Consider the following 25,663-nt stretch of genomic DNA (forward strand, 5'->3'; position numbering starts at 1 on the left):
GAAGCCACTGCTGTCTCTTTTTGATTGAAGTGTTTTGCTTCATGTTACTTCTGTTCATGATTTTGCTGATATTCATAACCAACACTGTGGTGTTTGCTGAGAGCTGGTGTGATCACTGCAGAAAAGGACTGAACTAGTACCTTGCTGCAAAGTTGTTGAGAAAAATGGCTTCCAGATAGTTTTTCCTAAATTCAGTTTTCTTTACCTGTATTACAGGTTCTTGGAACTTAAAGAGGTTTCTGCAGTTACCTGTCAACACCCCCAGGAGTTTAAGTGTATATTTATTGCAGGACTCCTCAGTAAGAATTTTTTTAAGTGCATCTGCTAGAGGGTAAAACAGAGGCTTTCTCTGAGTCCTTCTAGCAATTTTTGGGTTTTACTAAGTGTAAGGAATAACACATCAAGGGAAGGGATACAAAAAGGGACATAGAACTTCAGCAGCACATTGCACAGGGGTTGAAATGCATGTTTAGAACAGCAGCTTCATGGATGCTTTGCACTGGCTCTCAAGTAAAGAGATGGCCAGAATGTAAATATTATTTCTTTATTCCTTCTCTAGTTTTTTGTTACCCTGCTCTACTGCAGTTGCTTGTTACCACATATCCAAAAATGGAACATATGTTGCATATTTCCTTCTATAAAAGCAAGCAGTGCCAATGCAAAGGAAATAAACTTTCTGTTAGGAGGGATTTTTCATGGAAGCTCTTTCCTTTTAAAGTATTTTTAGAAATACTTATTTTATCCAGTAGTTAATTAGGCTTATTTAGGAAATTCTGAGTGAAAGGGATTTGTTCCTTTATTACTGCATTTAGCTGAGTATGAAATTACTTCAATTACTGTATTTTCTATTGCCAACAAGCACAGCAGTTCAAACACACTGTGCCATCTGTAACAGTTTGTTTTACTCACTGGAGAAAGTGCATTTGGTAAAATCCTGTGCTGCTACTACTACTACACTACCTTGATCAGCTGTAGTTACTGCCTTGTGTATCTGCCATTACCCCAAAATCTGGGATTTTTTTCAGTCAATCAGCAAAAAAACCCCCCAAGAAATAACATGGACAGACTGCAACAGTTGTTTTGAGCAAAAAAGCTTTTGGGGGGTGTTGTCTAAAGAGGGTTGAAAAATAAAAAGCTAAAAACAAATAATCCAATGGCTCTCAGTTTTATTAAATAAGCAAAATTATATATATATATATATATAAACTATAACATATTTCATATTATTAAATAATTGTGCAAAACATTTACATAGAGCAGGAGGGGAACAGGTGATAGCCTATACTTCTTTTAGATTCTTGCAATTCTTTTAATACATTTACAAACTTTAAATACAGACCAAAATCAGCAATATTGTATAATCACTCTTGAAAGGCTAACCAAACACTGGCATAAGAATAATTTATGTGATGGTGCAATTGTATTTTTCCAGTTGAAATATTGCAGGAAATACACTTAATGAGGGCCCTGTCACACAAACAAGCAATAGGTAATCAGAGCAGTGTGAAAGCTGAATGCTCACCACAGAGGGGACTGTGACAGATGCTTCAGGTAAACTTTAGGCAAGTCAAGATCAAGTAATACTTCAACTTTGGAACAAAGTTTCACAGAAATGTTACATGTTCCTTCTCCTTAGTGTGGAGTTTTAAAAATGAGAATAATCCAATGTTCCTGTTTGTGGATTGATATAGATCAGGTATGCATACATGTCACCAAGTATTTTTAACTTTATTATTTGAACAAAATGCCACAATGCATAATGTATGTATGTAGGGGGAAACTCACCTACTTAGATGTTTTTGGTTTTATTTGGTTTGATTTTTTTTCAATGAAGCTCCTTCTGCTTGTTCTAACCAACCATACTCCACACCTATTTTTAACTTTACAGCTAAAGCATTTTTACAAAAGCTAAACAGACTCATGCTAGTAAATAAATTACATGCTGCAGCAACTAGAGCAGTGCCCACTTACCACTACAGAGATTTAAGAATACCACATACTGGTTTAACATCCATTTTCACTCATTTTGTCATTAAGACTTACATTATATTTGGGTCAACCAAAAAAACCCAAAGAGATTTATAAAATTTTACAACAATTAAACAGTAATGTTTAATTCTACAAATGAATAAAGCCAACTACTGCAGCTCAATATGACAACAACAGGACTAACAGCAGTGAAATCATGTACAATTTACTATATTACTGACATGTAATTCTTACAAAAAACATGAAATAATTTAGACTGACATCCCATAAAGCATTTGGTTTTTGATTTATGAATTTAAAGTTACACACTTTTAAGTGACAAATTATGTGAAAGTAATATAGCTGAAGATGAAAGAGAAGTAAATCAGAACTCCCAGAGAATGCTCTGGCCCCAGTAAAGCACTAAAATCTACTGCTCAACTCTTATCAACTGCAGTAGTCCATGATTTTACCTTCACAATTTTCCCCCCTCATCTAGAATTGTTTTTTCATGGATTTTATTAAAATATAGTTTCTAGAACTGTTCTTTTACAGTTTTAAAAACATTTAAATACCATGCTCTAAAAAAGAGCATTTATACAAAGTCTTATATTTACAATATAGACAGTTATGATCAGGTGTTAATAAGATCAACTCTTCCATGTAAGAAGAAATCCAAGCTTATGCGCTGAAGATTAATGAATGTGTCAGTGTCTTGAACTGTCTTGTAAACATATCTGAAAACAGGTGTGGATGACCAAATTATCACTTAAAGTAGTTGATCAGGAAAGACTACATCACATAGAAAAGTTGCATTGCCTCTAAGGAGGACTAAACAAGCACAAAATTTGCAGGTTATTTCCACAAGGCTGCACTGCCAATTCTGTAACTAAGCACGAGAGATGCCAGCAGCTTCTCAGAATAAGACAATTTGCCTTTGAAGTGCCTTAGGGAAATAGTATGCTGGGTTTGTGTTCTCACAGCATTCCCATTGTTTAAAAAGGAATTCTTCCATCAGTAAAACAAAAGTTAGTGAAAATTAAAATGACTGGACAAATCCAACAGAAATGGATATCTCCATAAGCCACCCAGCACTTCATACAGAAATCTCTGTTGAGTTTTCCACATTAGAAAACTTCAAAATCACCTACTAATCCTCTCTTCAAATAGCTTATCTTTACAAATGGAGAAAAATGGAACAAACATTTTTCTGCATACAAATTTTTAATTCCATGCAAGATGGAAAACATGAGTGCACAATAAACTTCATCTCATACCTAAATAATTTATAAATTAATTGGTTAGAATAAAATAGGGTCTATAGCAATTACTGTTACATTTTAAACACATGCAGATGAGTTAACAGCAACATTTTTACATAAAGTTTAGTGCAAGAATGTATCTGCTTAATAAATAGACTGAAGATACCTATGTAATGCTTTGAGGTGTACACACAGTATTTGTGCACATAATAACCTGGTTCTGAAAAGTTGTCCCTGTTTGTCTATAAACTACAAGTGCCCATTTTAAATAAAAAAATCCATAATTATTCATGGGCTACTTCCCTGTGACACATGGTGTCACAAACATTGTGGTGAAAATGTAATACTGAAGTTAATCTAGAGATTATTTTTTTTTATACACAGTTTTTATACAATCAAGAAAAAGAGATACAATTTGTATCAACAAACAAAAGGTCATTTCTGGTTATTTGAGGCATTGCTCTCAGCTGCTTATATCATGCAAGAGAAGAGAATAAGAATTAATTGCAAATTAAAAATATGAAATGTTTTTGAAAACTGGTCAAGAGTTAAATCTGTTTTCCCCCAGCTATTATAAGTGTCTGAATTATTTTCCCCACTAACAGAGAGAATAATCAACTAATTAAAACTTAAATTATTTTTAAACACCAAGTGTAAGTACAGAGTCACCTTCAAGTTACTTCATTTCAGATACATAATGACATAGTCATTATATACATCACCTGTACCAACACAAGAAAATTTATCCTGTGTGAAATGATACAGTTATCAAATGTCAATAAATTAACTGTAGTTGCACCCATAATTGTGGTTTCTTGTTGGTTCATTTGGTGGGTTTTTTATATGACAGGAACCTATTTTGCACATGATAAAGAGCCCACAAGATATTCTGAATCAAACCAACCACTACAGTAACACAAGTGGAGGAAATGATAAACTTTGTTTCTCAGACAAACAGATAACTAGAAAGCAGCATGCAAGCCATTATCAAAACACCAGAAACAACCCTGACTGCAGCCTCACGTTCTGTGTGTTTCACAGTAAGAAACATTTAGGCAGTGTCACACCTTCTCATGAAGAAACAAAAGGCCATAAACCAGGCCTTCTCAACTTTCATGAAAAAAACTACAGTAGAAGTCAACAAGTCCTAGCTCGAGACATGTCGAGTTAGTCATGGTTCAAAATGTTGAAATATACAGTGGATTCAAAAAAGGGCGTACAGTCAGTGCAGCTTAAAAAAACCAATAAACGCCTCTTTTGGAGACATTTAGCTACAAAGGTTCCCACCCTGAGCAAGATACCAGTTGCGCAAACAATGCCACACAAAATTATCTCACCTGTTGAAACAGGAACTCTAAAAGCCTTCACGAGGCAAATGCACACCTTTGCGTGGATCTGAAGAGCAAAAACCAGGACAGCTTTGCCACAAACCCAAACTGGAACATCTCTTTTCAAGAAGCAGCCTTCCCCCTCCACCCTTTGTGAAGATGATCTTGTACAGCCACCTTGAATGTCAGGCTCACTCAAACACCATCCTTGCTCCCAGAGGAAGGGCTGCACTTACTGATGAACTTCCATGCTAACATCCAGTTTTTGCTGCTTCAAGTTGAGTAATCCAGTTTACATAATACTGACAATTTATTTTCAGCTTGTCTAGTTATTTGGGCCAGCAGCTGCTTACTGCACATTTGGGAGGAGATTCTGGAGAGAAGCTACGATTAAAGTTTCAGTTTACTGAATGGCACTCATGCCTTTACATTCCTTAATGTTTTGGTCCTAATTTAATAAAGTATTTGGCTTCTGTTGGATTGAGCCAACATATTGAACAATGTAGTAATAGTTATTCAAACTCTTGAGGGACAGTTCTGAAATTTAAGTATCAACAACCATGTTGACATTGAAATTCTGAAGTCAGTTTTTCCCTTTATAAACAATTTTAATTTACTTAGCAAATTAAATTTAGTAGCAAATTTACTTTTTCTTCAGTACTTAAGATGCCAGTAGGCAGTGTCAAATGACAAAGCTGAAACCCTAGAAGTCATCTGGGTGTGTATAGAGCATACTTTTAGAGGCCGATTAGGTATTTATAAGCAAATTGTAAGTGTACACTAATACATGCAATATAATTGCTAACACTAATTTTGTAGTAACAGCTTTGAGACACTGATTGTGACATTATAGTTCTTAGTGAGCTATCCATGCAGCAAGGTATGCATTTCCTATAAAATACTATTAAAAATCCCTATATTTAAAATCTTAAAATTTGCAATACAATCAACTTTTATATAGTGCCTCAGCATATATATGACTGCTACTGTGTACAGAACTTTATACTATCTTAGTAGAAAATATTTACAATAGATTGGCCTCTTCCTTCATGTCAGTTTTCCTCTGGGTCCTAAGTGCTGTACAGGTTCATTTAGCCAAAAGAGGCTGTACTGCTCTAACGCCCTGTTCTTAATTTGGCAACAATCATAGCTGCCAGCTGTTGTGCATCTGTCATGTGGGGATTCTTTTCCATCACAGAAAGGACAACGCTTGGAGGGAAAATATTGCAGAGGTTCTTGTACGTTTGATACTGATGTTCTGGGATGATATGAGGTTCCCGTGGCTCACCACATATCCCAATCCAGGGATTTCTCCAGAGCTGTTCCATCTTCTCAGGCATGCTTCTCACCATGACAGGTTCATAACATGGCTGCATGAGGTTGCTGCTCAGCGGGTACGAGTGGTACGCGTACGAGTCGGATGCGCACGGCAATGGATCCCAGCTGGCGTGCTGCTCTCGGCACAGAGGCGGTCGTCTCTGCCTCGTGGGGTTACTCTCATAAAGCCGTGAGTCAGAAATACTGTCCATTCTTGTCATCACCAAGGCACGGCTTGGTTGTGCAGTTGATGGATGAACATTTTGAGGCACAGGGTATTCTCCTGGACAACTGGACCGTGCTCCAACAACTGGATGCTGGGCATGTAGGCCTAAGTGGGAAACTGACTGTTTGCGAAGGGATTGCTTAGGCTCTTCAGTTCCGTAACTCTGACCTCTATTTAAGGCTTCATGGTAACCATGAGGGAAAGGCTGAAGACGATTTTTCGATGGCAGTCTGTGGCTCTTCACATTGTCTTCTGGACTGGCATCTGCTACACCCAGATACAAGTCATTGTAAGAGGAATAAGAATCATTACTCGTATGGCTTAAGCAATTGTCAGGACAGGGGCTTGAGTTTCTAGAATACATCCCCTGGTCCATATCAGCCCCGTAATAATCTGAGTTACGGATACTACTTATGCTTAAGTTGGAGAAATCACTGAGTAAGGAGTAATAGCCATGGTCCCCCAGTGACTCGTATTTGGGATACTGGTCAATATAGCTAACTGAGGTGCCATGGCTATTGGTGACTAGTATAGGAGGATATTGCACACTGGACATATGTTCCAGTGAGGATTTCTGATGTACGAACTGTGAGGAACCTGGCACCGGACTGCTTGCAGAACGAGTATTTAATGCACCAGCTGCATGGCTTTTTGGTGGAGGGAGCGTTGGTACACTTAATGCAGAAACCAGAGACGGGACAGAGCTGGCCTCGGACTTCCGGGCTGCTGATAACTTTTCCTCAGGCTCCACAGCTACTGACCTAATGCTTGGATCTGACTGACGTTTTGGGGCAATGCGTTTCACTTCAGAACTGATTTCTCCTTTGGAGCTGGATGGCCCTGTGCCACATTTGGCCAAGGCTCCCTCACTCATAGTTTTCACAGCAGATAATTTGGCACTTATTCGAAGCTCATCCGCTACTGACCTTTGAGGCTGGTTTGCACGTTCTGGGTGGTAATATTTACATTTGTGCCCATAGGTGCACTTTTTACCTGAAAGAAAAGGGTTTTCAGGTTAAATAAATCAAAAACTCATTAATACCACCAGTTGCTATCTTTTTTCTTTATATCATTCACCACTTTGCAATAGTAGTATTTCTATATTAAACCTCTAAGGATAATGATGTATTTTATATATACAGGCAGTCACAGACTCTGCTGCCTGCATCCATGTCTATCTGCATCAAAGACAAGACACACCATTTTTTTTTTCCTACTGGCTTATGATTTCAATCGTGACAACACACACAGTGCTATAAAAACAAATCAGCTTTAACACAGTTTTATTAATTACAAATCTCCTCCCTTGAATACAAACCAGAATAAAATAGCAAAAAGCTGTATTATGCACAAGGTGTATCTTGTAATCCTCAATTTTCTACTACACTGTTTTTATAAATATGTGCATGAGGGGTATAAAAGTGGACATTGTGCTCAGATGGCAACATGAAAAGTGGTACATTTTGTTCTGGTAATGGCAAGATGTTAATTGCTTGCTTCACCTACCTTTAAATGCAACAAAACAATCTGACTTGGGCACTTACCATAAGGACACGGTTGTTTCTTATGTTCAGGAATAACTGGCCTTTTTCTTAAGAAATTCTCAAGGCTTGGACCATGACGTCCTAAAGGATCATCTGGAGGCATAAATCTAAGGGAAAAGAAATGAAACATGACCAGTTTTTCCTGAGAATGCTGAATTAGCAAATTCATTTACATTTGAAGAAAAAACCCATACTTGTCATTCACAAAAGAATACATTAGCAGCCGCTCCTCTATGAACTTCTTCCACTCTGGTTTTTCATTCTGAAGATCCCGATAGTTATCATTTGACACAATGATGCCATCTGAGTCGAAAGCAAGTTTTACTATGAATCGATCATCATAGCAAACTACTCTTCTTCCCTGAACTCTTCGAGATGGGGTGAAAACAAGAATTTTTTCTTTCTCCAATTTACGTAAGATTTCTTGATCTGTAAAATAATTTTAGTTGAGCAGCTTTTAAAAACATTTCAAAACAAAGAAATGCAACCTTTGTATTATGAAAATTCTTGCCTTTTTTGTCTGACAAAGTATCTTGCAATTATACTCATACACAGTCCTCATTATGATTAAAAACCACCTAGACGTGGATTTTATTTCTGAAGTTTCAAAGCACTGTGTAAATATTCAATATTTGGACTTCATAACCACTCTGTAGCCATGTACCTTTACTCAGTCTTCCTGAACAGTCAGGAACTCAGGTGTTAGTGTACTACAATGGCCTTGTTAGCCTAGAGTAAAATGCAAGGACTTTCTATAGGTCAAAAGACATGCTACCTTTTCAGTGTTCAAGATAACCCTACTAACTGAGTCCCTGGCCTGTTACTACTTATTTCATGCTCACTCAGCAAATAAGACTCAGTGCCTTTATGCTCAACGACAACATTTGTAAATGGGAAAAACTCAACTGCTGCTTGTCAAAAGTGTTGAAACTATCCAATAATGTCACAAAACCCACATCACTGTTAACACATGCAGATATTTAAATGCTTGTTTCCTCACCAATGAAACTGTTGTGTTTTCAAAAAAACAGTTGAGTGCAACATCATCATCACCACATCCACAGCCCAGTACTGGGACCCATCAAAAACACGCAATACGTTTTTTTTTTCTTTTTCAAGGGGTCAAAGAAAATCTTGGTGTTACCTGTAATTGGTGCATCAGGTCGAGACTGTTCTTTTCTCCATGCAGGTACAAACACAGTGATATCTTTATGTCCTTTTTCCAGAAACCAGTCAACAGCTAGTTGAATTCCCCGGCAGGAAAATCCTTCTTTGTTCCCATGGCTGAAGAACATGCAAGTTTTAGAAACAGCAAGGACAAAAGTTATATTTGGTTTTGTTTTTTGTTTGGTGGTTTAGTTGGTTTTTTTTCTTTTAAAGCTGCCATGGTCAAAGGATATAAGGGAAACAAAGTCTGTAAAGTTTTATTAGGCCTCCTTACATAATTGGAAAAAGACGACTGTACAGAGCTATTCAGCCGTCAGATTAAAGCAACCCTGCTGCCTAAAAAGTCTATAAATTATGAAATTTTACTATCCCCAGAGTGAAAGCAAGTAAACATTAAGTTTTTCAGTTTTTTAAATTTTATTAGCTGACCTAATGAAAAATATCACTTTCCCCAACAAACTGAGCTCACCTTAAGTAGCACCATAAAATGCTATCACAACAAGAGGAATGAACAATGCTGATTGCCATGGGTGATAAGTGCTGTTAAACATCTCTTTTAATAAAATCTTTTCCTCTGATACTACATGTTTTTCATTTTTATTAGAACTTTTTATAGGAAAGAAGAAATTGTGTCAAAGTTGTTTAAGTCCCATCCCAATCAAAAGTTTGTTTTCTGAAACTCAAAGGAGTTTCTAAAACAGCACACAACTTCCTCTTAAAAAAATCACACTTACTCAATGATAAACAAACCATTGGCTAGCTGAACTCTGTACTCTACAGACATGTTCAAAAGTGGCACAGGACACGTGTCTCTTGGGTCAGTGTTAGCCTAAGCAGCCAAGTGTACATAGAATACCCTGAGTCACAAGGCGCTCACAAGGACCATTGAAATCCAACTCCTGGGCCCATGCAGGACACCCCAAGAATGCCACCATGTGCCTGAGAGTTTTGTGCAAACATTTCTTGAACTTGGACAGGCTGGGTGATGTAACCACTGCCCTGGGAGCCCGTTCCAGTGCTCAGCCACCCTCTGGGTGAAAAACCTTTTTCTAATATCCAACCTAAATATCCCCTGACTCCACTTGGTGCCATTTTCTCAAGTCCTGTCATTGGTCACAAGAGTGAAGAATTTGGTACCTTCCCCTCTACCTCCCCTTGTGAAGATGTTGAAGAACACAATGTGGTCTCACCTTGGTCTCCTCTTCTCCAGGCTGAACAAACCAAGTGACCTCAGCCACTCCTCATAAGGCTCCCCCTCCAGACCCTCCCCTATCCTCATGGTCTTCCTTTGGATGCCCAAAAATGCACTCAGTACTTGAGGTGGGGCAAGCAGCATAGCCATGCTGGTCAGCAGGTTTAGCTCATGTGTTTTCCCTGTTCTGACACAGCCAAATTCCTTCAAATACTGAGCAGACTCAATCATCAAGAGCTCAAATACCATTAATTCACTGCATTTCATTACCATACACTGCATGTCACTTTAGAAAGAACCAAGTTTTCCTACCCTACTAGGCTACCTTCCTTTAATGTCCAGAAACAATTTTCAGTATGGTTCAAGGACTTCAAAATACGAAACCCATCCACACAAAAGCACACTGCAAACAGATTGCTCGAACAAAAGACTTGAGGTGAGAACTTGGATTTAAAATGAGGGCAGGGGAACTGCAATACAGATTATATATAAAGGAATAATAGTATAATTAAAAGCCTTGACTAAAGAGTCCATAAAATAGATGTATTATCAGTGTAATAGTCTACATGACTTAAAATGACTTTGCCATCAGTATTTTTAAAAAATATTTTAGTGATTTATTATTTTCAAATATTGTGACAGGGGGACCCACCTCATAGCGACATTGCTTCCATCAATGACAATTGGCCTCAAGTTATCACTGTTATCCACCACTTCATCTTCCAGTGACAATTCAGGGCTTGCTATTTCCTTTGGGCAAGGGCCTCTTGACACCAGAGTACCAGTGGTACTGCTGGCAGTGCTTTGTCCCTCTGATTCACTTTTGTTGCCAAGTCTCACAAGCTCTGCTAGAACATCATTGATGAGTGCATCTGCTCCCAACTTATTCAGTACAGCCTGGATCTGATCTCCTGCATACCCAAGCTTTAAAGCAAAATCCATTTTAGCTTGGTATTCCTTGTCCAAATTTGTTTTGCATTCATCTAGCTTCAAGTCTTGTGTGATACTGCTCTGTGAAAAACTTGGGCGATCCAGACATGGGGACCGGCAGAGCGGCCGATGCGGTTTGGTGGAAACCTCCTTTTCTCTCCACTGAGTACTGCCTCTGAAGTATGGTTGCTCAGGCTCACTTTCTGAGCTCGTCCATTCCTCAGATTCAGCACTGCATTCCCCCGCATCTTGTTCCACATTTCTGTCTTCTCTGGAGTGCCTCTTCTCCATTTTCAGCTTCCCTACCATAGACCAGGCCGTCATCACGTTCAGCTTCCAGCCAGAGCGCTCATTTCTCGTTCATTTCCAAAGCCACCTGGAATTCATGCTCAATTGCATCATGTTGGCCAATTAGAAGTTTACACAAGGCTGGAGCTAATTTGCCTTGCTTACTATATTCTGGCATAAGCAACACCAACATGAAGTTCCTTAAAAAGAAAGAAAAAAATATTTAAAATTAGGTTTTGATCAATTCTGCAAAATATTCAACTACAACGATTTTGTTTACAAGTCAGTAGATGTCCCCAGTCATTCACATTTCTATGTAAACTGATTATAATAAAGCATATGATTACACTGTCTGTGTAATTACAAATAAAACTCTCTTTCCCTCCCTCAGTTACTCTACTTACAAAAAAAAGGACAATTCCCACACAATAAATGTAGAGCTGGAACAAAGGGATTATCTCAGTAATATTTAAAGATAATAAACCAGAAAAGGGTGAGCCACCATTTCCACTAGAAACATGTCTTCTACTACAAGAACAGCCTGTCTACACTAGGAACAACTGTGCAGTGTTCCAGTAGACATAAAATTTAACACAAACCATTTCAGCCTCTTTCAGTAAGGATTTACTATCAGAACCAACAAGTTTACCTAGCAAAAGTATCTTCTGGAAAACAGAATAGACATTTAACAAAATAATATAAGCCACAAAATAAAAGTAAAAGCATCACCAGTGTGCCTATAAGTCAAATCTTATTCATTTTATGTTTTCATATCCTTTTGGTTTTAGGTAGTAAGATGCAGAAAATTACAGCACCTAATATACCAATCATAGAACAGGCTCTTCACCATTTGTGAGAGGCCATCCCTAATTCCTCTGGGACAATTTACAGGTGTTTTCCTGCTGCTTCCACCAGGGTGCTGGTGTTTCTTGGTTCCTCTCCAACACTCAGAAGCACATCCCTTCTCCTGATGAATTTAGTTCAAAGCTCTGCTAGTAAATCTTAGAAAGGTTTCCTTCTTGACTGTTTCCCTTCATTAAATGGTGGGTGTTTCTGTTACCTATGGGAATATTTCAGAGAACAACAGGTCTAGAAGAGTAATAAAATTTGATAAGCAACACCATAAAAATGTCAAAGGATCTCTGAGACAGGTCCATATTGGCCTAACAGCAACCAAACCCCCTAAAATTGTCTCAAAGTGAAACTAAGATTATTAACCTGCAAAACCTTTATACAGTAATATATAATAATAATAAACAGGCAAAACAGTAACATTCTACCAGACTGCACTCCAATTTATGCAAACAGAAATGTACACACATGCAGAGACAGCTGCTCAAAAGCCTAATTTCCTTAGGAAATGCTAATCTCATACCTAAAAATAACCCCTAAAAGGTCAAGTTTTGAGTCAATCAACATTATTTTTTAATAAAGAATTACCATACTTTTCATATTTTCATATATTCATGTTAAATTTATATTTTGTCAGCCTGGAGAGAAGGAGGGTCAGTGGACACCTTATCACTCTCTACAACTGCCTGAAAGGAGGCTGTAGTTAGATGGGGGTCAGTGTTTTCTCCCAGGAAACCAGCAATAGGACAAGAGGAAATGGCCTCAAGCTGTGCCAGGGGAGGTTTAGGTTGGACATCAGGAAGATTTTCTTCACAGAAAGGGTTGTCAAGCATTGGATTTGACTGTGCAGGGGGGCAGTGGAGTCACCATGTATGGAGAAATACAAAAAACAACTGGACATGGCACGCAGTGCTCTGGTCTGTTTCACAAGGTGGGGACTGGTCAAAGGTTGGACTCAATGATCCTGGAGGTTTTTTTCCAAATTAAAGAATTCTGGGATAGTTTAAGTCCTTTATGCCATATGAAATAAAAACACAGTTTCTTTGCATTTGAATGGAAATTCCAATCTTGATTAGTTAGGTTTAAGTTAGACTTTAAAAACTGCTGTTCTTTCATGTTATTTATTCAAAGAGTATCCATCTAAATACTTAGGTATTATTTTTACTCTCGATTTTCATTCCAAGTGATTTTTCTCTCACACAACACTAACAGCAGTAAATTTACGACCCAAGTACTTGCCAACTTAGATGTATTAATAGCTTAACCTGGAATGGATTTTAATTAGGTCTCATACATAACCTTGTACCTCGCCAACACTAAAAAAAAAAAGGACATAAAAAATTATTATAAAAGAAGGTTAAAATACAAGGTTATCAGCACACTGCACCCACAGCTTACCAAACATTGCAATGAAGGAATGCTCTGCAATACATGTGGCAACACTAATTTTTTTCAAATTATTGAGACTGTACTGCTTTGGCACTGGACAAAGAACAGCATGATTCTGTTCATCCATGTTTAAAGAGCTCCATTCTTCTTTCCCAGTTGTCATCTCTCTAAGCACAATGTCACAAGAATTTGGCTTTTGTTAAACTTATCATCTTGAAACCTCCATTCTCCCCCTGACCCTCACAATGCCTTTGATGCCTCCCCAGACTGTCCAAGCCATATGTAATCACAGAACACTTTTTCCTTGCATCCCCAGCTGTGTCCCACACTCCCTCTGTCTGTGAGATGGCCCAGGCAGCCCCAGGCTCATGGTGATGGGTGGCACCTTGACAGCACAGTTACATTCCCCACCAAAGACAGACAAATATGAACATACACTTAAAGGAAATAAAGCTATTATGAATATCTAATTTAAAGCTATTACAGAAATACAGACACTGCAGCTTTAAAATTTTAATTCTCATGATGCTCGCTGCTAAGCAACCAAACAAGTTTCCTTCCTAAACACCTCTTTCAGCACAGTCACGAGCAACTAGTAGAACTGATAATGTGATTCAGAAAAAGAGTCAGACAAAATCATGCATATTTTGTTCATAAGGGGCCAAACTGAAAGCATCTCTTCAACTTTGATGGTATTAAAACAGAAAGAAAATATCTGTACAGTAATAAAGTACTGTAATATAAATGAAAACACTTGCAAATTACTCAACAATCACTATTCAAATGACAATGACTATTTTGAGCTGATGCTAGAAATACTCTATTCAAAGCCTGTTCATTTCAGCAGACCAACAGAAACTCATGTAAAAGAATGGACTGAACAGCTTCTTTTGGTCCCTTATGGCACTGCCTTTCTATCATCTCAGTATGCTCTGAACCATCCCCTTCAAAGGTGCAATTAGATGACACACACACCTACTTTGAAGAACAACCTTTAAATGAAACATTTTATCAATTCCTTTCACCAATTTTTAAGCATTTTTACTTTTTTTTCTGTCATTGCAGATACTAAAATGAAAAATTAAAACAAAATAAAGAACACCAACTCGTGTATTTCCTCAAATATCTCTCTCTCTTGGATAAGAAATACTTAATAATGATTCTATACTACTTATTTGAAGGAGCAAAAGGATTGTTTGTTTTCCCTTGTGTACCTTTCAGACACATTTAGCTAATCAGTGTTATTTTTTTTTTTAAATAACTCCCCAAGGAAAAAAAAAAATTAGCTGAAAAATTACACGTGAAATGCTAACATCTAGGAGAGTTCCACAAGCACAGCAGGGAATAAATATTGCAGATTTCTCCTTTTGTATTTCTTAAACTGTCTCAATAAACCAAATCAAACCAAATAAACAACTTGACAATCATAACTAAACAATTGATCAGGCTGGCATGTGATGTATCTACAGTTATGCCTCATGTGTAGACAGTGTACCAGCCTACTAACAGAAAAGCTGACAACTTCCTTGCTACGCACAAACCAACTATTGTCTAAAGAGTCCCAACCCATGGAAACAATATAAATAATAGAGACAAAGAGAAGATTTTTATAAATTGTTTTAAATAGTGTTCAGGGACACTACAGACATTGTTCTGTGCTACAGCACAGACCAGTGGTTACTCTAAAGAACTCTAAAGCACTTCCCAAGTACATTTTTCTGAGCTTTAAGAACTTTCCCAACACATAACAAATTGCCATTTTAAAGGCATTTTTATTTGAGCCTGCAGTGCATGTACACAAAACCCCAACAAACCAACCAGCACACATCTTCAGGAATGTGACAGAACAGTATTTGTCAGGTAGCAGTTATTGTCAGAGGACTCAGACCAGGAGCAGCTCAAGGTGCATAAATGGCCCTGGATTTTGGATTAGCCCTTGAAATGCCTTGAAAATTGCATTTCTACAGCGCTTATGAAAAAGGTAAGACAGCTCAACATCACTGATTTCATGGCACCGAAGACACAACTATCTTGTTGTATTCTTATCTCAGGAGCAGCATAGATATTACACATTGCTGCCTGCTACTTTGAATATTTTCTGAGGTAGTGAACTATTTTATCTACTAAAAAGTGCTCAAATCCGACAAAGTATATGAGTCACAAATAAAAACAGTAACTTTTTCTCATTCTAATTATACACTTAGGTGGTACACATCTGTTGGGACAGATTCACAACTGAAGAAAAGCAGAGAAATATTCTAAAATTAACATTTGGGTATTTCAGAACAGATTAAAAAATTGGAAGAGTTGTGCTGCATAACATTATTGATGCTGTTTAGGTTTTGTCTTTTTTTCTATGTTCTCTGTATTCTTCATACATATATTTGTAGCTCTGTAGTCTACTGCATTAGTGACTTTTTTTCCCAGTACTTTTCCATGTCCTTTCCTTAAGCAGAAAGACAAAACAAATTCCAGAGCTCCAAGCCCCTGGAGGTAGAAGGCTCCAATGCTCTCTTGGTTTTTTCCTGGCAACCAAGGCCAAGAACAACTCTTTGGGATACAGTCTCATGGACAAAGTACAGCCAGTGCTGAAGGGGGGGGTTCCAGGGGAAGAGACTTGACCTGTATCACCACTTATCCTCCTAACTGGTGCTTTTTATCAATTATACTAATTTCCTAAAACCCATAAAAATGTACTCACCCCTGGGGGGGTGGGCTTTTGTGGACAACTTTCCATAACTGCCTCTGAAGGCCTTCAAATAAAGACCCCCTTTAATATTATTATTATTTATATTACCTCCTTACTAAAATTATCTTGAGTTTCATTTCCAGATTGGGCAAAAGGCAACAGTTATTCTAGCACACTGAGATGGGACGGGAGAACCTGGTACCCTTCCTCTGGACTGAGAACATCCTACAAGAAATTCTTTCCTGCTGGCAATCTTGAGAATTCTGTGCAGCGGCCTGAGGCTGACACACCATGGCTCCAAGAGCCCGCAGGGGGTAATAAAAAGGTATTTTATATCTTTTTGTTGTGTAGTATGTAATTCCTGTCTGTGTGTGTATTGTGTATCTGTGTAAAGTCAGTAATTGCTAGCAATCCCGGGACAACCCAGCATGGTGGTGGGGGAATTTGCTTTTGAAGTGATCTCTCAAAGTTTTTTTCCTTTCGCCGCTTTTCCAACCTGCCCCAGATCAGCTGGGGGGCAGGCGAGGCATGCGTGTGTGTGTTTGCCACTGGCTGAGATTGTACATTGGTGGGGAAAAGCAAATTACAATGCGAAAGTTTATTGTGCGTTTAACACGCACGGGTTTTGAACTGAGAATTGGCCTGGGCACGGAGCAGCCGGGGGAGGCCTGGGCCGCTCCTTGGTGGGAGGGAAGGGCCCCACTTCCTACAGGTGGGCAGGAGGAAGAGGAGAGATCCCACTTCCTACAGGTTCGCAGGAGGAAGAGGAGAGATCCCACTTCCTACAGGTGGGCAGGAGGAAGAGGAGAGATCCCACTTCCTACAGGTTCGCAGGAGGAAGAGGAGAGATCCCACTTCCTACAGGTGGGCAGGAGGCGGGGAAGGAGCCCTCACTTCCTATGTTCCCTCTGCGGAAAGGCTTTTCCAGGATTGTCGGGCAGGGGCGGCTCCCGGACTCCCGGGACGGCTCCGCGAGCGGGGCGGCCAAGCCCCCGGGACGGACGGAGGAGAACGGCCGCTCCGACCAGAGCCGAGGGGACTCCTGCCATTGTCCCGGCAATGCCCAGGAGATGGGGCGGGGGAGCAGTCCCGGCAAGCGGCCCGGGCCCGGGGCCGCTGCTGTGCCGCTTCCCCCTGCTCCGGTGTGGGAGCCGCCGCTGCGCAGCCACGGCCCGGCTCGCCCCGCGCCCCTGGGAACCGGGAGAGTGAAATCTGCGGGCGGGAGCCTCACCCCCCTGCGCCGCACCGAGCCGGGGGAAAAGCAGAGTTGAGTCCCTCAAGGAAACTGATGTCACCTTTGTAGGCAGGAAGGACTCTATCGCAGTTTCCACAATAACGAGTTGTGTTTTAGAGAGCCGAGAGCCGCTGCGAGCAGCGACACGGCCCCTGGGCGGGGGCGCCCGCTCCGCGCGTCTGTCCCCGGGCCGGGCGGCGGGCAGCGAGCGCCCGGTCCGTGTGCTAGGCACTCAGAAGGGAAACACCGAGTCCAAAGAAAAAGAAGTTGTTTTTCAGGCTCCCTCAAACCAGGCTATAAGTAAGCAGAGTCCTGTGTTAACAAATACCTTAGAATGGAAACTGAGCCAAGATACTGCAAGGGCTATTAGTGCCAGATGTGTAAGAGAAATGAGACCTTTCTTCTAATCTTTGAAATATTAATTAGAAAAACGCTGGGTGATTTATCAGTCTCTATTTGCCAAAGGAATACTTTAAATTTAAGATGCTTAAAATGAATACATGCTCAAATATCTCTTGTACTTTTAAATCTAATATATTATACATGGTCTAAAGAAAGATCTGATCACAGATCCACAGCTTACTTAAACATTTAGAGACATGTATAGTACCATTCACAGAATATGTGCTAAGTCAAGCAGCATTTTTAACAGAAGTGTTAAAATGGCAGATCAGGCTTTTCAGTCCCTTGATAATTAGAGCCACATAAATGACAGCATTTTGATTCAGTTTAATGGATTTTTTTTTTCTTATCTTACTATGCAATGACAGTCTCAACACATTCCTGGGAAGTCTCAACACTGTCATTTTGATGAACAGAGAAACCTTAAATTTACACAAATCAAAGGCCTAATACTGTATAGTTTTTTATCAAGTGAAACTCAGTATAATGTCAAGAAAAATATTTTACTTTTCTACTTATTATAGCTTCTCTGAAATAAAACATTAATATACATTAAATCTAAAGTACTAACTGTTTACACCAGCAGTGAACACTTTGTCCTTAGAATTAATATTGAAACAGTAATTGAAAAATAGCCTACTAGCTATGGTTAGTAATAAATTTTATTTAGAAGCTTTTTCTTTTCTGAGTCAATTCAGATAAAGTATTTTAAAAGAAAAACAAGTTTGCCATTTCTGTTTCTCCATCTGTCTCTCTCCCTCCCTTAACCATCTTTGGAGAAGAACAATAAGGAATGTGACTTAGCACTCTTCCATTACAGAGGCAAAGGACAAAGGAAGATTTTCAGTGTTGACTCACCAGTTAAGATAAATGTAATTGTTACCACCACCCAGCCCTGAAGGGGATGTTCTTCCTTGACAAATGCTGATTGAACACTTGTAATAGTAGGAAAAGTTCAGTTGTGCAGAGAGGGCTGAATTTCAGGAATTCATACACCAGAATATATAGAACTGGAAATTACTTCAGAAATACTACTTGGCTTTATCTTTTTGATCTACAATGTATATTGCAGTTCTTGTCTACACTGTACAGTGATGGAAAAAAAACACCCTGTGCACACACAAACTAATACACATAGATAGATAAACCCATATACACATATACATGTAAATTCTAATTCTGTCAGTGTATCAGTCGATACATTTCATGGATCAGTTCAGAAAAGTGAAATAGAGGTCTTCCTTCCCAAACACTGCAAACACTTAAAAGTTTGGTAGTTTCTCCTCCTCACCAAGCTCTAACCCACTGTTCCTGAAATCTTTTTACCACAGCTGGCTCCGTTTAAGAAAGTTATGAATGCTGTTTGAGAACTATGGAAATGCAGGGTACTGCCAATGAAAGTAAATAAACAAAATAAATAAACTAAGTCCCTGAGTTAGCAGATCAAAAATTTTCAAACATAATGAGAATATCATTGAGTGGATATGAAAAACTAGATCCATGAAATCATGCCATGGACTCTTCACCGAAACACCTAATTAACTAGAACCTACTTGTTCATGACTCTCCCTAGAGTATGAAGAAGCTAATGGGCTCATCATGACAGCTGGAAAAGGGATTGGGTGGGAATTTTTTGAGGGAAGTATTAGTTTGTTTCTTAAACATAGACCAAGTTTACAACGCACCTCAAAAAAATAATTGCACGTGTGCAAAGGGGAACAACATCCTGCAACACAAAGGCAAGAAAGAACCATCATGACAGACACAAATATATAAGCATTGTCATGCAAGAAAGTAATTGTGCAAGTACCAGCCAAAGGACCTAAGTTTCTCACTTTCCTTTTCAACACTGCTGAATGGAAGTTATTGGTGTTTGGTTGGATTACTGAACAGGAATCAGGGAGTGACAGTATCCTTAAGCAAAGACAAGACAGCTGAATTAGATTCAAGAGCCATTCCTTACTTCCCAGACTATGAAAAGTAATAAGCACAACTCTGCTTTTTAATGGTCTTTTTATATCAGGAAAATTAGATTATATACTGCATTTCTAGTGATCACGACTTAAAAAAAATCCAACCCAAAAACCTTAAGAACATCCCATATTTGCAACTGAGTTGCCATACATTTCAAATTTAGATTTCTTTTTTTTGGCTGACCTTGATGAAAACTTCCTCATTCAGCTTAGCAAAAATTTTACTGAGTTACTATGTTATTATGCTCAACCTCCCAATAACAAGCAAGAACTAAACAGAAAAGCAGAACATTTAGCTGCATCAGAAAAAAACCCACAAAGGTGCTCAGAACTTCATTTTACTTTTCTAGCTCTGCTCAAACTGTAGATTTGTACATCACAAACACTAGGTGTTTGTCCTGCAAGACTGACAAGAGTATGACTAAACATTTGTGGCACCTTTTATAAAGGGTTCAGAAATTAACCTAGAGACGTTCTGGAAAATGCCAGGAACAGAAAAACATGAACCTACCAACAGACACCAGGGAAATGAGAACAAGCACTATGATTAGCTAAAAGTCGGAGAAATCATGGCTATTTCTGAAAACCCAAAATAAAATATATTAAATACTAGGGTCACAGTAGATTTGGAACATAAAATAAAACAATGTTTTCCTTGCTGTGCAAATATGTGATTAATCCTTTGGCCCAAATCTACAGCTTTTACCAAATCTAAACTTGCCAAGAAGTCATTTCGTTTTCATGACTACACAATTTAACTCAAACCACATGACAGAAACAACACCATAGAATAGAGAACTTGGTAGGAAAGTATCCACTTTTACTGCACTCTTAGCATATTGCAAAGTTTTGTTAAACTGAAAAATTGTTCTAAAAACTACAGCAACACCTCAATGTTTAAGGTACTTCAAATTTACTTCAGCAATTACTTCCAGTGATCACTGATATATGTATTGGAATATACATAAAAGCAAGCTGTGTCTAGAATATCACATAGAGAACTCGAAATTCCGTGTGAAGGAGTCAACAGGGGAAGTTCAGGTTGGATATTAGGAAGAAGTTCTTCCTCCTGAGGCTGGCTGGGCACTGGAACAGGCTTCCAGTGCAGTGGGCATGGTGCCAAGCCTCAGAGCTCAAGGAGCCTTGGGACAATGCTCTCAGGCACACAGTGAGATTCCTGGGGTGAAGGGCCAGGAGCTGGACTTTGATGATCCTTGTAGCTTCCTTCCAACTCAGTATATTCTATAATTCTGTGAACTACAAATCAAGTGTGAACTGAAGAGAAATGTAAAAGTAGTATAAAATTTAAGCACCTTGCCTCAAACTTCATTAATTTTGTCATACTCATAAGTATGAATTCATAGGGACAGGATGGACATAGCTGAAATTCTAAACAGAGGAAGCAGCGTTTTAGTTCTTTCTTAAATTACATGATTCCTGTTTGGAGCTAGCCCAACCTAGAAAGAACAGGTAGTGCTGAGCACAAGACAAGTATAAAGTACAGGCCTTCTGAAGGGAAGAAAATGCAGTATTTCTATTGCATTAGGTATTTAATGAAAAAAAAAAAAAGGAAATAATTATACAGTAAACACACATTTAAAAACAGGTGTTCTAACAATTATATATAGTACTTTTTTCCCACCAATTTTCCTTAATAATCTTAAGGAGCTACAGCTAGCATTATTGTTACTGAAAAGATCTGTTGTCCCTACTAAGGTAATATTTACACTTTAGCTGACAACATTACATAAAATGAGAGCAGATGTAACTCCTAAAGCTTATTTGTGGGCAGTTCCTTTAAACTGAGATGATTTATTTGGATCTATGACCAAAGGAATACACTAGCTCTCCTAATCCACATTCTGATAGGAGGCCATTTGGTACTACCTACTCTGCAGATATAAATGACTCATTAATGCTCTGTGAAGGGAAAAAAAAAGTTGTGACTGCAGCTAAGTCAAAGACACATCAAGGATGTGATGCATCTTAACTTACACCAATTCAATTTGTAATTGAATATTTAGAATACTACTCTGGCAGACTAAACCAAGTGTTCCTTTAACCAAAATTCTCATCCAAAAGCAGTCTCTGAGAAACCTAAACAACAAAGGGTGTTGTTTCTAAAGACCTCAATATATTGGATGGACCCTCACATGCTGTGCCATGAACAAGAGGCAGGATGGACTCACCTGTTAGGACAGAAGCTTTCTGATAAACTGAAACAATCACTTTAGAAACTAACAAAAAAAAAAAAGTCTGAAGCAGAGAAAGACACCTCACTCAGTAAAACAGTACCTTTATGGAAAGCAGCAAGGGGAGCTTGAAGGCATCTTGTGACTTTATATTTTCACTCCAGTTACCTTGCTTTTGCAAAAACAAAGTCAGTACATGGCTAATTAAGTCTGCAGTAAGCATGGTGTTGGACTAAGTGATCTCCTGAAGAAGTCCAATGCAAACTAATTCTTTTTTTTTTATAAGATTCCTTTATTCATATGATGGCAACACCGCTCATTTCCAAGGTAAAGAAGCTGGAAAGCCATTATCAAGAAGACAAGACAAAAAGCCTACCACTCTGCTTTTGAAAATGAAAATGGCAAATCCTCCTGCTCCAGCAACTTCATCACTCCCTTTCTAAAGAGAGATCTACCTATGGACAAGACCTGAGGGTGCAAGGCTTTCTGGTGTGGTGGATTATTTTGTTTGGGGGATGGAGTTTTTGTTTGTATTTTAAATCAATGTATTTAAACCTAGAGATCAGAAAAGGTAAAGACTTGGCAAAGAGATGGAAACTAGCATTTGATCTCACAAAAAAAGAAAAAGCATTGCGTCAGGGGGGCAACTGCACGTGGTTTTAGGATGAAATTGTCAGACTTAGTTTTGATTTTATGTGATTTGGCTGAGGCGTCTGTGGGCTCAATAAAGGAGTCATATTTCTTGTGGATATCCTCACTAAACATACAAGTCTAAACCTTTGGCTTTAACCTAATGATAATGCCCCTGTTACAGCATTCAATTAAAACTAGAAGTTGTGTCAGCAAATGAGAGCAGATATTAATCTTGATGAGGGTCTCTCTCCAGGTGGAACAAATGCAGAAAGGTGCTCTTAAATTCTGACTGTGTAACAAACAAGCACCTTGGCCTATGCTGGGATTTGTAAAATACTTTAGTTCTACTGTACAATGATTTCCTAATGAAATTCTAGAAGAGGCCTACAACAAACGATGTAAAGCCGAGGTTTTATTTTGACATGGTGAATCAATCTGCTTTCTAGCAAGCCATGTCAAAAATAACCCAGGAAAGAAAATTACAATAGCTACCTTTACAAGTCAAAGATACTAAGCTGAAGTACTTATTTAAATATAGAACATATATATTTGAATCAAAGTTGCCAGCTAATGAAGATTTTTTTCTTATTATGGCCAGTCTCATGAATAAATTGGTCACCTCAGAAGAATGAAACTACATCTCAGGAGATGTTATACTGCTTAGCTCTGCACTTGCAAATGTGTTTCCTAACTCTGAAATATATCTAATGCAATTCTACATATCATGGCACCTGACAGGCTGGATCTGTAAAGGTGGTCATGGTATTCTTATTTCCAGATGAATTATCTGTGATACCACGAACATATCATATAAAATATAGCTTATCAACAAAAAGGGACAGTTCACAGGAAACTAAAAACACCCCACATTAACAGATGGTAAAGCATTTTAAAAATACCACTACTATGGCTCAAACAAGCTTTTCATTTACAATGTATGAAAAAAATAGCCTTTTACAATAAAGTAACACACAAAAAAGTTGATATATTTAATAGTATATAGTTGTCTAGCCATGAAAACATGGCTCTTCAAAGCCCTTTATGCCTAGCAGATTCCATGATGCAAATGAGGACAGCATTCTCAGGTATGTGTAGCATTACAGCCATTTGAGTTTTTAATTTTTTTTCACATTATGAGATGGACAAATCAATATACCAAACTAATTTCAAATGTGGCAACACCTGGGAACTTCTTCCAAATTTATTAATTGCTTTTCTTCATTTTTCTGAGCCATACTTTCATACCTGAATTTAGATGCTGCCTTCCTTAATCCCAAAAAGCCCCAGTGCTTTTGCTCTTGATTCAAACAGTAAAAAATTGCAAGCGATAGAAGAAATTTGTTTTACTTCTACTATTCACAGATTTATAGTAGAATTATAAGTGTTCAAGAAAATAATATTTCATTTGCAAACTGTACAGTGGCTAGGAAAGTCAAAACCAGCAGATGTCTACAATGGAATAATTTGCACTGGAAAAGGCTTCCAGAAAGATCAAAGAACAGAAAGCCAGAACTTAACTAATTTACAGCTGTTGACAGTAAGAATTTACCTTCTTACTAGTTCATCAGCATATAAAGTGTATTGGTATCCCTTCATCCATCTTAACCCCTTTTCTTGTTATTCTTTCCAAATAGTGAGTTTGGGTTAGGTTTAGATTTAGCAATTAGGTTTTCTTTTTTAAAATACCTTTTATTACGATCATACGATCAAATGAAATCAACTTAGGAAGCTTTATGGATGGCTTCTAATAAAACTTGCTAAACATTAGATTATTATAGAAGGCAAACAGATCCAGAAGATGTCAACAGTGACAGGATTGATATACAGAAAACATGTGACACTGGAGAAGAAATGACATATTCCAAAGGCAGCTAAATTACTCTATATTTGAAGATGACCTTGGAATTCCCACTAACCCATTTTTCCATTAAGAAGCAAAAATAATTTTATCAGTGGCATTAGCCAAGCTTGTGAAATATACCTTCCGGTCCTACATACCAGAGCTCAGCTACAGCATTTGGCAAGCAAAAGATATGTCTTATCAACAAAGGATCCTTCCTATACAAAAAAGAGGACTTGACAGGCTCTTCTATTTCAATAAACAAATATACCAAGCATAAGAAATCAGATGGACCTGGAATGCTGCATATTCCCAAGCACTCAGAACTACTGATCTGCATAATGGAAGTTCATAAATGACCAGCATTTTAATATGCTTCCTATTCTTACTTCCCACTTACGGCAACACATGCTAATCACTGCAACACATTGCAAGACTAAAACAAAAAAAGTAAAACAATATCAGATGTATCTCAATAAACCCAAATAATTTAGATTCACGTATATCAGAAGACACAATATAGCTTTTGCTTCAATTTTAGTGTTTTGCTAGCTTGTGAAGTAAATGCCTCCTGTGAAATGTAATTTCCAAATGATTTAATGACAACTAGAAAAGCAGACAGCAATGAAAAATAACATTTTCAAATGAACCGATTAAAAAGTATCTCAAACCTCAAGCATACTGCATGAGTGAGCAGTTCCTTATTCACAGTTGCATTATAAAGCAAAATGGAAGGATGCAAGTTGCAATCATCAGGTATCCTATACAAAAGTAATCTCCTTATTTCACCATCTTTCTTCATTAATGCAAGTTTCCTGCATTGTTCTTTTGTTCAGACACAACACCTTCTTTAGCAGCGCGCTAACGCAGCCTTTACAATCTCTCCTTGGAGCTTTCAATGACTAAATGACGGTGAATTTCCCGGCTCCGTACCCCACTGCCCAGGCCGCTCCACCTGCCCTGCCACAACAGCCGGCGGGCTCTGACACGCTCCCGCAGGCTGGGCGAGGACGCTGCGCTGGCTGCCCGCCAAGGCCCCGCGTCCCCTCGCGCAGCACGCGGCCACTGCGGGGCAGGCGGCAGCAACCAAGGGCAGCGGCCCCGCAGCGGGGAGGGACGCGCCAGACCAGGCGGGAGCAGCCCCGGGCAGCGGCGGGAGCGGCCCCGGGCAGCGGCGCTCCCCGCGCAGTCCCCGGCAGCGGAGCGCGGAGCGCCCAAGGCCGCGGCGCGGCTGCCG

General features: G+C 38.8%; 1 protein-coding gene across 1 annotated transcript; it reads right to left on the reverse strand.

Moving 5' to 3' along the window:
• Positions 1-1,275: 1,275 nt before the first annotated feature.
• ZC3H12B (zinc finger CCCH-type containing 12B) lies at positions 1,276-11,417 on the reverse strand. Its single transcript, XM_041485046.1, has 5 exons — positions 10,657-11,417; positions 8,790-8,929; positions 7,840-8,074; positions 7,646-7,752; positions 1,276-7,094 (listed from the first exon to the last, which is right to left on the reverse strand). Exons 1-5 carry the CDS (start codon positions 11,256-11,258, stop codon positions 5,674-5,676), a joined length of 2,505 nt encoding a protein of 834 aa, XP_041340980.1. The 5' UTR covers positions 11,259-11,417; the 3' UTR covers positions 1,276-5,673.
• Between the last annotated feature and the right edge of the window lie 14,246 nt (positions 11,418-25,663).

The sequence above is a fragment of the Pyrgilauda ruficollis genome, unplaced genomic scaffold (assembly GCF_017590135.1).
Source record: "Pyrgilauda ruficollis isolate IOZ18807 unplaced genomic scaffold, ASM1759013v1 scaffold7, whole genome shotgun sequence".
Classification (NCBI taxonomy): Eukaryota; Metazoa; Chordata; class Aves; order Passeriformes; family Passeridae; genus Pyrgilauda; species Pyrgilauda ruficollis.

Bases quoted from the DNA above. Each gene is read 5' to 3' on its own strand.
- ZC3H12B (XM_041485046.1), bottom strand. From the start codon at position 11,258: ATGACGGCCTGGTCTATGGTAGGGAAGCTGAAAATGGAGAAGAGGCAC. The intron at 7,753-7,839 runs GTATGGGTTTTT...CTTTTCCCTTAG, and splicing joins TATTCTTTTGTGAATGACAA to ATTTATGCCTCCAGATGATC. The intron at 7,095-7,645 runs GTAAGTGCCCAA...CTTTTCTTTCAG, and splicing joins GAAACAACCGTGTCCTTATG to GTAAAAAGTGCACCTATGGG.